At 35.0% G+C, this 14609-nt stretch overlaps 1 protein-coding gene across 1 annotated transcript in view; it reads right to left on the bottom strand.

The window, feature by feature from the left end:
- khdrbs3 (KH domain containing, RNA binding, signal transduction associated 3) overlaps window positions 1–14609 on the bottom strand; it is a 158184-nt gene that overhangs the window by 44975 nt on the left and 98600 nt on the right. Inside the window, exon 3 of the mRNA XM_067361462.1 lies at window positions 473–589. Coding sequence (XP_067217563.1) covers window positions 473–589 — 117 coding nt within the window. The remainder of the gene's footprint in view (window positions 1–472; window positions 590–14609) is intronic.

The raw sequence follows: 14609 nt of genomic DNA, 5'->3' as shown, positions 1-14609 counted from the left end.
AAAATAACTAAATAGTACAAAAGAACCTCTTTGAGAATGAGAATGCTTCTGAATTTGAACAGCCGAAGTCAGTTGAGAGAACTGCTGGAAGAACTACTCTGTTGTTTGCCAATAACCCCAAAAACCTGTCAGAATATATCTCTCTTTCCCTTTGTCTCTTGTGTTCTTTCTCTCTCTGACAGGATGCTGAGGTTAGCATTTCTTTATGACATCGTATCCCTCTTTCCAGGTGAAGTGGGGGGGGGGGGGAGCGGCCCATCAGCAACTATCGATCGATTCAATCAGCGGCGCAGCACGCAGAAAAGCGACAGACGCAGTGGAGATCGTTCAGAACGCTTCTCACCCGTGACAGCGGAGACAATGAGACGATGCGGTGAAAAACGGGACATAAAAAAGCCCCAGCTCCGGTGTCGTACACTCTGATTAACGGCCCAAAGGAAAAATACTGATAATAAGGGGGAAAAAAGAATACCTTTTCTTTGTCTCTCATGGATCCCTTGCCGAGGATGGACATCTTGGTCAGCGTGTCCTCTTGCAGTCTCTTTAATGAGTTCCCTCGAGGGCCCAGGAGTTTACCCACAAAATTAAACTAACAAAGAGGAAAAAAACAGAGTTTTACTTACACTTCACAGTACTGTCTTCTAATTACTATTCCTTACTATATCAGTTATGCAGAATTGCATGCTTAATATTTCCTCTGCAAAAGTAGTTAAACATTTATCAAACCCACACACTGGTTATTGAACATGGTATTTTTATTGCCCACATCAACCAATTAAATGGCACAGCTTTCATTTCCATTACCCATGATCCTCTTTTTTACTAGTTGTTCTGCTTTAATGAGCAAATATTTATCTAACACAATGTACTTGCTTTTTTTGTTCAACATTTAAATGAATAAGTAAAAGAGACGTCACATAATTTTTTTTTTAATATTATGGAGGACTCTTTTCATTGATTTTTATTTTTTATAATTAGCTAGTTACAAGTGTAATACACTAATAATACATACAATATATTTTTAATAAAAATACTTTTTTAAATAATATATATATATACAATATTCAGTCAAAACAGACACACACACCTTGATTTATTTATAATTATTTTTATAATAATTTTATTAAGGCTATTAAATGATTAAATGATAAAAGCCACTATATTGTTTGCTTTATTTCCATATAACTGAATATAATCTAATCACTGAGGTCCCAAAAAAATAAGGTGGAACTAGTAGAAAAATATTATACAATATGTACGAGTTAGGGGGCAACAGTATTATTTTTTTATTTCATTACTTCTTTACAATTAATACTGTCAAATTGTTTTGTGCTTGCAAAGGGACAAAACCACAAAGTTTCTCATGACAGAACTGCATCTGTGAAAGACGCTTTACTGAATCACAAGAGACTCAAGATCTAAAACACACAGTTTTGTGTCACATTCAGATGGAAACAGGTGGCAAGGATCAAAGCAACACACAGAGAAGAAAAAGAAAGAAAGAAAAAAGAAAAGTCCCAGAGAGACCAAAGAATGACAAAAGAAAGAAGAAGCGTATAGGCTGACGGAGTGAGACGGTTTCTTGACTGTTCTTGTTAAACCGCTTCAGCTGCGCCTGCTGTCCAGGCTTGTTAGCGATCTCACCGCTGAACCCGGAGCGGAAGATCAAATCCTGCCACCCATGAAGACCTCGGAGAATGTCTGGTGACATTCACAGCGACACAAAGGCTTGACTGAATCTGTACTTACTACATACTAAAAACATGCACTAAGTTAAGTGTTAAAATGAATGTTTGTTTTATGAACTATTAGTTTCAAACAACTGCTGCTGAAGGATGGATCAAAGACTTTATACATATATAGAAAGATGGTGCACTCGTATTATTATGATTTGGAGAAAGTGCAACGTGCAATATGGCGGAATAAATCCTGCCTTCTAAATGAGAGCATATTGCTGAATAGTAAAGTAGAAGCTCCGGTTCCTATAGAAACAGTCAGATGCATGCTTCCTATAGAGGTGCGCACTTAGGACTGCGTATGCGCATTAGCTTGATTAAGCCTGAAAAATACAGTTTTTTGTCATGATTCGGGCATTTAGAAACAAGTTATGAGACAATCGTTGTCAGATTTCATTGGTTATTTGAAATTTGAAATTTAATCGAAAGATTGGCAAACAGCTTTGGAGAATTTGATGTTTCCCTATTCAAAGAGATAGGAGCTGCACTTGAATGCCCGAGAGATGTTTCAAAGATGGCCGCCAAGTGAATTGACTTTGGATGGATGCATACTTTGAAATTCTTTACTAAACTTTACTATCTGATCATCTCTGGAATACTACGTTCAACCCAGAAGAAACTTTTACTGCTCAAAGTTTGCTCTTTCATTTAAAGGGATAGTTGAAATTTCTGTCATCATTTACTCACCCTCAGGTTATTCCAAACCTGTATGAATTTCTTTCTGCTGCTGAACACAAAATATGTTATTTTGAAGATTGTTGGTAACCAAACAGTTGATAGACCCCATTGACTTCCATAGTATTTTTTTAAAGGTGCCCTAGAATCAAACTGTTACGTAACAGTCGGGATCATTAATATGTATGACCCCAATATTTGCATATGCCAGCCCATGTTCAAGGCATTAGACAAGGGTAGCCAGTATTAACGTCTGGATGTGCACAGCTGAATCATCAGACTAGATAAGCAAGCAAGAACAATAGCGAAAAATGGCAGATGGAGCAATAATAACACATGATCCATGATATCATGATATTTTTAGTGATATTTGTGAATTGTCTTTCTAAATATTTTGTTAGCATGTTGCTAATGTACTGTTAAATGTGGTTAAAGTTACCATCGTTTCTTACTGTATTCACGGAGACAAGAGCCGTCGCTATTTTCATTTTTAAACACTTGCAGTCTGTATAATTCATAAACGCGCATGATTTAAAGGGGCCGCGCGCTGAATCGGTGCATAGTTAATGATGCCCCAAAATAGGCAGTTAAAAAAATTACTTAAAAAAAATCTATGGGGTATTTTGAGCTGAAACTTCACAGACACATTCAGGGGACACCTTAGACTTATATTACATCTTGTAAAAAACTGGTTCTAGGGCACCTTTTATATAAAAATATTCTTCAAAACATCATCTTTTGATCAAAACATCAATAACTATCCCTTAAACTCAACTTAAGAGATAAAAATAGACACAAATGAGACAATTGTTGCCATACTTTATCGTACAGAACTATACAATAAATGTATACAGAAGCTCAGATCATTTGCATTTAGAAGAATTTAACCCTTACGCTGTGTTGAAAACCTTGTAACAGTCAAAAATGACTGGCCTAAAAAAATAGATTATAAATCTCTCGTTATGCTATATTATCACCAAATATTGCACTCAAGCTTTTGTCAACTTAATTTATTTCAATTAGGACAGGTTTTGTATTTATTTTTGAAACGGATTGATCGTAATTTTTGGAAGTAGTTATACCATGTCAGTATTAGTCCAATGCAAAGACAATAATTAACATTTTCAGGAAAAAGAAAATTCTCTCCGGGTCAAAATGACCCGAACACAACAGGGTTAATGAGAAATGTTTGAATTCATCTCTATCCTTTAAATTTAGACGTTGGTGTCTTGGCAAATCTCTGGTATCTAAGCACATTAGACACAACTGAGATCTCTTCTGAAACTCTAAAGGAGAAACTTTCCATGAAACTTCCATTCGCTCTACATATAATCTCCTTGCTCTCTAGAAGAAATGATTGAGATGTTAAAAAGATCTCATTTGTGATTTTTCAGTCCAGTGGGAACGCACTATGATTTGAGACGCACTAATTGTCATACTTTGGGACATAATAATCTCACATACTTTGTAGCTCTGATAGTATGCAAATTAGCATGGAGCTGATGACTATGATGTCACTGGGGACACTGTAAAGAGGTCATGACCTTTAATTCAAACCACTACTGAATCTATGATGCAAGCAAGATCTTTTGCATATGCCATATTTCCATATATTTCATAAGAAACACTGAACTATATTTGTAACCTACATCACGCATCTGCTTTATACTCCCATTAAGTGTCAGTAAGTGTCCCTGCGGTGAGGGATTTTGAGAGTGTGGTTTGTTCTGCTGCTGATGGCTGTTTGTGTAGATGCTTTCATTAGATTCTTGTTATTTACTGAGGGTTTTTGTTTGGCTGCTCTTTAATGGTGTAATCTGATGATATTAAGGCTTGTAAATGACAGCGTGGGCCTTAATCTGGACATTAAACACAACGCTGCATGAAGATTTACGGAAAGCTCTAAAGCTTTTAAAGGCACCCCAACACACATACATTAAAACACACGCTGGCCTCTCCTCAAAACGCACAAATATAGAAGTGCTCAAAATCGACATGCTGCTGTGTGTGTTTGCCACTGACAACACATCTCATGAAAAGAAAATAAATACATAACCATTGTCAATTTTAGTCTCTCAAAGTATGCAGGATATATTATCCATCAAGCAAATAGCAATAGTGTCTTTTTTTTCATTTTTGTAGCACAAAAAATGTTGCGGAATAAGTTACATACCAATGTTTAATACTTACAAATAGGGATGTCAGTTTACATGAATTCCCATAATCGATCGTTGTTTAAATTGATGATCAATTAATCGATTAATTGTTAACCTCTTAAAGGGTTAGTTCAACCAAAAATGAATTACTCACAGTTTATGTGACTACAGTGGTTCAACCTTAATATTATAATATTAATACTTTTTGTGAGCCAAAAAAATAAAACTAAAACTAAAAACTTTATTCGTCAATATCTAGTGATGGGCGATTTGGAGAGATTTGGGCGATACACGCTCTGAACCACTGATTCGAAACAAAAGATTTGTAAAGCTTCGAAGCTTCATGAAGCAGTGTTTTGAAAACGCCCATCACTAGATATTGTTGAATAAAGTCGTTATTTAGTTTTTTTGGCGCACAAAAAGTATTCTCGTCACTTTATAATATTAAGGTTGAACCACTGTAGTCACATAAACTGTTTTAAATATGTTTTTAGTAGCTTTCTGGGTATCTGAAAGTGTTAATTATCTTGCTGGCAATGCAGGCACTGAGCCATCGGATTTTATCAAAAATATCTTAATTTGTGATCTGAAGATGAACGAAGGTCTTACAGGTTTGGAACGACATGAGGCTGAGTAATTAATGACAGAATTTTCATTTTTGGGTGAACTAAGCGTTGAAATCATAATAGGTGTTGTTTTAAAGATTAGAAGCTTGGCTTTATAGTGAATACAGGGAATATGAAAATCACTTAACAAGTGCTTTTAAATTTGCTGACATATTATAACTGCTTTATGTGAAAATGTGATCTGTAAAACCATCGTACATAATGGATATACTTGTGTCATATATAGCTGAAAGGTCTCAACAAGCAGAATACAACAAGCATATTTGTTTCAGTTACAGACCAAGCTATACCAAGTATTTGAATGAAAAACTGCAGCCGACACACGTGTAAACAGTATACACATGATGAGTTTTTGTTTGTAACTTTGTGAAACATCAGTAAACCATAGTAGATTGCATATCTTTATTTAGAGGAGCTGGTTCAGAATGAGCCCAAACACAACATAAGACAAAGCGTAGATCACGGAGAGACATGACATGCTGCTTGGCTAAAGCTATAGGACTTCCGGGATCTGATCGCGTTGCGAACATGACACAGTGTTTTCCAATGTCATTTGAAAGTTGAACCAAAGGAAACTGGATCTCGGGTGTGGTGGGTAGGTATATTGGCTAGGGATGATGTGTCGAAACCAATCGGTCACTGCTTTACAGCTGAAGCGCTCTTGGATTGGTTTGATCGCTCAGATTGGCTGGTCATGATTTACCATGCACCATAGAATACACTGGAAGATCACTCATCCAGCCGGATCTTATTACTTGTTGGTATTCTATGTACTTTTATTGTGCCGTTTACACAAGTAAGTAGTCCTTATGTTCAGTAAAATTACTTGTTTGGAGGTTTTTTTGGACCCTTGGTGTATTATGTTTCAAAATAAAGGGCTAGCCTACCAAATCCATTGCATGGCTTGAAGACTTTAGTACACTTAGAATATGTCGTGCTCGCTTCATTTTTCCTTATGTGTCTGCTGCACGTGTTTTGAGCATGAGTGCAATATGATGACCTTGCTTAATTGATCATAGTTAAGTTATCGATTCAATTCTTATCAACAAATAATCAATCGTCGATTAATTTTAGCATCCCTACTTACAAATTAAAAGCACTAAGTATAAGCAGTATTAAAAGTGATGCTTGACTTGGCAATTTTTATTAGTTTTCATCTGCACAGCGTCTTGAAAATATTACTGTCTCATGACAAAAAACTAGGGGAGGATCATAACCGTTATCTGATATAAATGCACAAAATGTGTGCAGCTTTAGAAAAATGTGTGTAGGCTTATAGGAAAGGCACTGGCAAAATGGGGTAACAGCTCACAGGCAAAATTTTGATATCCCACCATGACATTCATTATGAATTCATTTTAATTGCAGATTACATCAGGTAATGAGGGCAATTTACCGATCGTTCAGCTGATAGTGTCCTGACGCAGATGCTAAATTACATACAGTATTCACTCCATTTTTTCTCAAATGCTTTCAAAAAGATCCATGTGACACTTATTAAGCTTGGTTTACTTTTTATGGATATATCTGTCTTGTTAATAAAGCTCAGTTTGTTTGGAAAACACAATGGCACGACTGAGAAGAAAGCTGCATTCTCTGTTTCAGATGAAACAGCCGGTACGCTTTGGGTCTAACTAAACAGCCTTCACAACAAGACTGACCTCACAGACAGCTGCCAGAGACAGGCACAATGACTGCAGAGACTGCACACGCACGTTTACTGTTTGGTGAGAAAGACATGAAAAGGCAACACTATAATTTAAAGGAATAATTAACCTAATTAGTGCCCTAATAGTGTGTTTATTTACTTAACATTATGTCATTCTGAACCTGTATGCTGTTATTTAATCTAGAGAATAAAAAAAGGAATTCTGAAGAAAATTTATGCAGTTTATATATATATATATATATATATATATATATATATATATATATATATATATATATATAAAATTAATTTATTTTGTAACAATAATTTTGTTTCTAATCAAACAAATGAGTTTGTCATAATAAATTAGTCAAAAAAATACCCCCCTTACATTGAACCGATTGGTAACGCCCAACCGATGTGCGTCGCACTTTCACCAAAACAACGCGAGTGGAGCTCTAATGTTTGAATGGAGAGCACGGGTAGCACCAAAAAATGAAGGGAACCGTTGCCCAACCGACTATAATTAACTTCTGTTCAAAGAGGGATGTTAAAAAGAATGAAGCATGTACTGAGAAGGAGGTATGAAAACATTGTAGCTAATAGCTAAGTACACTCCACATATATTTTAGCTAGCTAATCCAGTGCAATTTAGCCATAGCCTAACTATCAGTGTAACTGTAACCAGTTACCAAAACAACCATCTGTTTTGTTACTTTATTTTTCAATAGTGTCTTATCAATGACAAAAGTATTCGCATCAGTGTTTGTTTTCTTCCTTAATCTGACTTTTGAACGAATTGGCTTGAATGAATGATTTAAGTAGCTCACTCATTAAACCGTCGAATCGCTGCCATCTACTGGCGGTTTCAATATTTAACATAATTTCTTTCTTTTTAGAATTACTCTGTTATGTTAGAATTTGATGAATGGTTATAGATAAATTCCATAAAGTTAGGATAGATAGATAGATAGATAGATAGATAGATAGATAGATAGATAGATAGATAGATAGATAGATAGATAGATAGATAGATAGATAGATAGATAGATAGATAGATAGATAGATAGATAGATAGATAGATAGATAGATAGATAGATAGATAGATAGATAGATAGACATAAAACAGATTTTTTTAATTAAAATAAATAAATAAATAACATGCAGCATAACAACGCTCACCCCACCCCCCCACCCCCAATGTTGAAACCAAATCTACGCCCTTGTATATATATATACAAGAAAGTGTCATAAAAGTAAACCATATGACTATTTTGACTATTAAGTCTTCTGAACTCACAGATTTGTGTGAGAAAAAATCTTAGCTAGTATTTCACTGAAAATTTTCCCCTCTTCTGCAGCTCTCAAGATGGCACATCTCGTTCTGAATCTTAACCGGACTCAAATGAGACATTACAGCTTTAGAGGAGAAGATTATCAATACATAACCTGTTGTTCACAAAAATAGCTATGGACGACTTGGAATATATACTAACATTCAAAAGTATGGGGTACGAATTTTTTATATATTTATTTGTTTGTTTGTTTGTTTGTTTAAAATAAATTAATACTATGGAAGCTTGTTTCTGCCATGGAATAAAACCATTTAAAAGATAATTATGACTTTTTATCTCACAATTCTGACTTTTTTCTCACAATTGTGAGTTAACATCTGGCCATTTAATTTTTTTTTCTCAGAATTGCGAGATATAGACTCAATTGTGAGTCGCAATTGTGACTTTATAACTCACAATTTTGAGTTTATAACTCGCAACTGCAAGTTCATATCACACAACTGTAACTTCATATCATGCAATTGTGTCTTTACATCACACAGTTCTGACTTTATAACTCGCATTTCTGACTTCATATCGTGCAATTTTGACTTTATAACTCACAATAGGTTGTTTGCAATCATATGGTTCTGGTGACGCGCAAAATACCGGTGGAGGGCAAGCAGTGAAAATTAGAATGGAAGAGATTGAGAAAAGTCCTTTCTGTGCTGATTTAGAAAGGTATAAACAGAAAATCACAACATATGTTGGATGTGATCTTTATGATATGAAGATGAGCGACTTTTCCACTGAATTGAAAGACTTTACTGCCATCGAGGAGGTAGATATAAAGAATGTGAAGCTGCCGTCACGCTGTGTTCAGTTTTAGTCTGGGTTTGTTTATATAGCGCTGCCTTTCTGCTAGTGAAGTTAGGGCAGTATTTTTGTCGCCACTGTAGGTCATTTATGCTGAATCGAGAACTGCAACAGGAGTTCACATCATCGTTCAAAGAAAAAAAAACTGGACGGTGTAATACAATTGTTGCCTTGTAAAAACAAACTAAGGGAAGCAGGTTGAGGAGGTGACGGGAAGACGCCATATATCAAATCTAATAATGTCACTGATTTAACCCACTCCCTATCACTCAATAAAATAATCACATAGCTGAGTGTTTTTGAAAGTGTTGTCTTTGTTGTTGAATCGACGTCTGTCAGCTTTTTAAACATTTATTTATTTGGCCATTTTCTACCATATGATGGCTGAAGCAGCAGCGCGTGACATTGTTCTCATGGTAACCAGATCAACATTGTGAACGGAATACTACAAAACTGAAGTGAAAACACCAAATTATCATTCAATGGGATAAAATAGCTCTTCCCTGCAAACGATAGCATGAAGAATGTGGATATTTAACCAAGTCAAAAACAAATAAGGTAAGCAGGTATCAATATTCATTCAGTATCAGCAGACGGAAAATGCTATTAAAGGCGACAACTTTTAAAGTTAAAAAACGATATAAGTTATAAAAAACGGTTTAAGTTATGTAAACGATATAAACACCTTCTGGGTTCTCGATTTTATCAATTTGAGCAACCATAAACGACGCAAAACATACAAATTTTGAGTTTTTGATAGGATTCCTATATAGAAAAATCAGTCCTTGCCCTCCAGACTCATTCGTGCTGCTGCTGTGACGTCATGTGCAAACAACCTATTGCAACTTCATATCTAGCAATTGCGACTTTATATCACACAACTCTGACTATATAACCCACAATTGCAAGTTCATTTCACACAATTCTGACTTTATAACTCACAATTGCAACTTTATATCATACAATTCTGACTTTATAACTCACAATTGTGACTTTATATCACACAAGTCTGACTATATAACTCACAATTGCAAGTTTATTTCACACAATTCTGACTTTATAACTTGCAATTCTGACTTTATAACTCACAATTATGACTTTATATCACAATTGCCAGTTCATATCACGCAATTCTGACTTTATAACTCACATTTCTGACTTTATATCACGCAATTCTGACTTTATAACTCACAATTATGACTTTATAACTTGCAATTCTGACTTTATGTCAAGCAATTGCAAGTTCATATCATGTGACTTTACAACACACTCACAATTGTGAGCTTATATCATGCAATTCTCAGAAAAAAGTCAGAATTGAGATGTAAAGCCGCAAATGCAAAAAAAAAAAAAGTTGCAATTACCTTTTTTTTTATTCAGTGGCGGAAACAAGCTTCCATATATTACGTTTAAATTGGTAAAAAAATAAAAAAAATAAAAAAAAATAATGTAAAAAGTTACTTAAAAGTTAACAAAACATATGATAAATTTTTCGTTGACTGCCTTTTCCATGACTAGTGTAAAATCAAAACATTTGACAAGCATCCTGACTAGTCCTACACTGCAGCTTAACCAATAGCGTGGGCTTGGGGCGGGACTATCTGTTTGACTCACCAATAGCAGACAGTTTGGGAAAACTCTAACAAATCCATGACTGGTGGCACAGAAAAACCATACTTCACCCTTAACAAACATTTTAAATGCATATTTCTTGCTCTCTAATACAAGATTGCTCTTTAATCTAAAAAGCCACCATGACCTCACAACATGAAATTAGCCAAGAAAGTGTCCCCATCTTGTAAACATGTGCAACATAAATGAGGCTAGAGGTGACGTCTGGAGGAAAACTGTTCCAATCAGATTCATCACACTCACCCTTCAAGCGTTCTCTCTTTCTCTACATCCACCTGTCAGACTGGACAAATTGAATTTGTCTTCCTCCAGTAGCTCTCTGAAGCTCTAAACAGCGCATTAGTGTCTACAGTCATCAGAGCTGTCAAAGGCAATCTGTTTAGCGTGACGCGGGAGACGCGAATAGCCGCGCCGTATGACATTACACTGGCACTCTCGCTCCGTCGCTGATAATTGCTTTATTTGAAGTGGCCGATCATTACTGCTCTAACTTTGAGGGCTCACATACTCTGACATTCCTTTTAGCTCTGAGATGAAGTTTCATTTACAGGACCTGACATCCGGATCTTTTTTCTTCCCAGCAGTCATCCTATAACGCATTGCTATGACAGACCTGAAGTCGACAATAACCACTCAACATTGAAAGGTAGTGCTCAGCTTTGAGTTGCGTTGGCCAATTTTGTGCTCACTTGAACAAACTGAAATTCTTGTACTATGGTATTTATACCAAGACAATTCCAAGAATACCACGATTTTACCACGGCAAAAAACGATTACACTTACAAAAACTATGGTACAACCAAGTTTACTGGACATGATATTATGGTATTTTAGGATGGTACCATGGTACATTGGAACTTAAAACCATGGTAGTACAGTACAAGTGGTACTTTTTGATAAATGTACTACATGACAATTACAATGCGTATGGTAATTCCATGGTATTTCGGACATGTACTATGGTACTGTAGTAGCATATAAAAACCATGGTACCATATTTAAAAGTACTACAGTATTAACATATGATACCATGGTATTATGTTACAGTCATTGTACTTTTTGTAAAGGTAATCATATTCATATACATGGTATTAATATGGTACTCCCAGGTTCTTCCAGGAATACCATGATTTTACCATGGCACATGTCTAAAAACCATGGCAAATGCACTGAATGATTATACTTACAAAAAGTAACCACAATTTTGAATATAAAAAGAAAAAGAAAAGAAAAAAAATAATAACAAGGTAATGAATTTAAGTACCATGGTACTATATATTTTAAAATACCACAGTATTAGCATCTGATAATATCATGTTACCACCATACCTTTTATAATGTTAATCATATTCACAGATCAAGGTATATATAGTACTTTAAGGTACTTTAAAGAGTATCATGGTTTTAATTCTGTAAAAAACAATACTATGGTACTTTTAGGTAATTGTTTTTAGGTAATTGTAATGAATTATTATACTTCTACCATGGCGGCACTATAAAAAAAAAAATGGTACATAGTATATAAAGCAGCACAGTTTTATCACCTGATAACATATTATACCACAGTACTTTTTTAAGGTTAATCATATTCAAATACCATTGTATTTATATAGCACCCTAAGGAACTTTAAAGAATAACATGGTTTTTACCATGGTATATGTCTAAAAACCATTTGGTAATACTATGGTACTTTTGGGTACACTTACACTTACAAAGAGTACTACCATGGTTTTTCGGACATGGCACCATGGTATTTTGGGCCTGTACCACGGTATTAACATCTGATACCATGATGCTTTGTAAGGGTAATCATATTCACATACTATGGTTTTTATAAGGTACTCTAAGGTATTTGAATACCATGATTATATGGTGCATGTAAAACCTATTTGTTAACATGAATGCAAACATAATTATGCTAATGCTACTTCCCCCCTTATTATTAGATGAAGTGTTAAATAGGTTCAGGAAATGTTGAATTCTGGTACAGTGGTAAGAGTTTGTTCGAGTTTGGCAGGCACTTCATCCAATGAAAGCAAGAGACTCCGGAACAGAAGACAATTATATTCACAACACTGCAGCGTGGAAACGCATCATACAACTAGATCATTCGACTCACTGCACTGTGATAAATTTCATACTGAATAGATAATAATGTCATTATAACGTCCAGCTATAATAGAACCACAGAGCCAACATGCTCCATGATCCACAAACATCTCTGGGCGACTGGGGACTCCTGTGGGTGGCGGTGTCACAAGTAAAGCTGGAATTGTGTTTATTAACACAAGCTGACATTTGTGTTTGATTAACATTTGGACAGTCTAGAGGTCTGGATGGAGACTTAATTGAAGCACAATGCTGCGGTAAACAAAACCCTGTGACTTGACAAAGCCCCTGAGACCAAACCCAACCAGAAGTCTAAATTAAATTAAATTAAATTAAATTAAATTAAATTAAATTAAATTAAATTAAATTAAATTAAATTAAATTAAATTAAATTAAATTAAATTAAATTAAATTAAATTAAATTAAATTAAATTAAATTAAATTAAACTATAAATAAAATAAAATAAAATAAAAAGCATGTATCATTATTGGCTTAGGGTTAGTGGTTTGAACAAGACTTGAAGGTAAATTGACACTTGAAGGTCTGTTTTGACTTGGACCAATTAGACTACCTAGCAACACCCTAGCAACCACACAGTATGTTTTGCTCAGATTTTCTTCAAACAAATATAAAAACAGGCCGAGACGCACAAATTGTGTTCTGTCTCAGGCATAAAGCAGTCTGTTGGTGCATGCATGAGCAAAATAAGGGATACATAAAATAAAATATACAATATGAATTTATTTTTATTTATTAATTTATTTATTCCATCAATTACAAATCCAGTCCTGTTTGAAACTTCAGGTTCGTTTGTGCTCAGGTTTTGTACCAGACGCTAGTGCAGGTAAAAATGAGAGTAGTGTGTGAGAGAGAGAGAGAGAGAGAGAGAGAGAGAGAGAGAGATGTGTTACCCTACACAGCACACTCCCTCTGGGATCCCAGAGCCCATTTACAAACCCTCTTCAAAAAATAGCTCACACATACACATTATCACTCTCTGAATGTGTGTGCACACACATGGTTGCTTGAATACCATGTATACTGTATGCGCACACAATGTAGCTGCCAAAGGCCCATCGGCTTTCATGTGAATTTTTCATCTGTCCAGTGTCCATTTATCATGAAAAGAGGCCAATTCACTTGTTGTAGGTATTTGATTGCTTGCAACCATTTCAATCATTCTAATATACTCATCTGGAGCTTTTATTCAGCAAGGATGTATTAAGATGATCAAAAGTGCAGTAAATACATTTATAGTGTTACAAAATATTTAAATTTAAAGTAAATGCTGTTCTTTTGAACTGTATATTCATCAAAAAGAATCATGAAAAAAATGTATTACAATGATTTCTGAAGGATCATGTGAAACTTGAAGACCGGAGTAACAATGCTTTGATCAAAGGAATAAATTACATTTTAAAATATATTTAAAAAAGAAAACTGCTCTTTGAAATTGTAATAATATTTTACAATATTACTGTTTTACTGTATTTTTGATCAAATACATGAGAGCATAAGAGACTTACAACTTGAAACATGTCCTGTTCATTTCCTGCTCTCTTTCTTCACTAAAACCCCTCCTCAAACACTCAAATAAGCACTCTGTTCCAATTATCATCTGTCTAAAACCCTTTCACTGCCCTAAAAAAGAGTCAGGCATCTACACCTACACTCAATTTCTCCATTTCTCTCTATTCTCCTGCTGTGTGTCGCTCTTTCACCCTCTCAAGATGGAACGGTGTGAATTAAAAACCAGGCAAACAAAGAAGCCCATTAAATTATGTTTGGAGAACTACGAAAGCACAAACTAAATGAGGTACAGAAAGGATCGGTCCTCATGTGCGAGTCTTTTGGGAACACAGCGGGAATATATGC

The sequence above is a fragment of the Chanodichthys erythropterus genome, chromosome 15 (assembly GCF_024489055.1).
Source record: "Chanodichthys erythropterus isolate Z2021 chromosome 15, ASM2448905v1, whole genome shotgun sequence".
Taxonomy (NCBI): domain Eukaryota; kingdom Metazoa; phylum Chordata; class Actinopteri; order Cypriniformes; family Xenocyprididae; genus Chanodichthys; species Chanodichthys erythropterus.
This window is presented reverse-complemented; position numbering and strand designations above follow the sequence as displayed.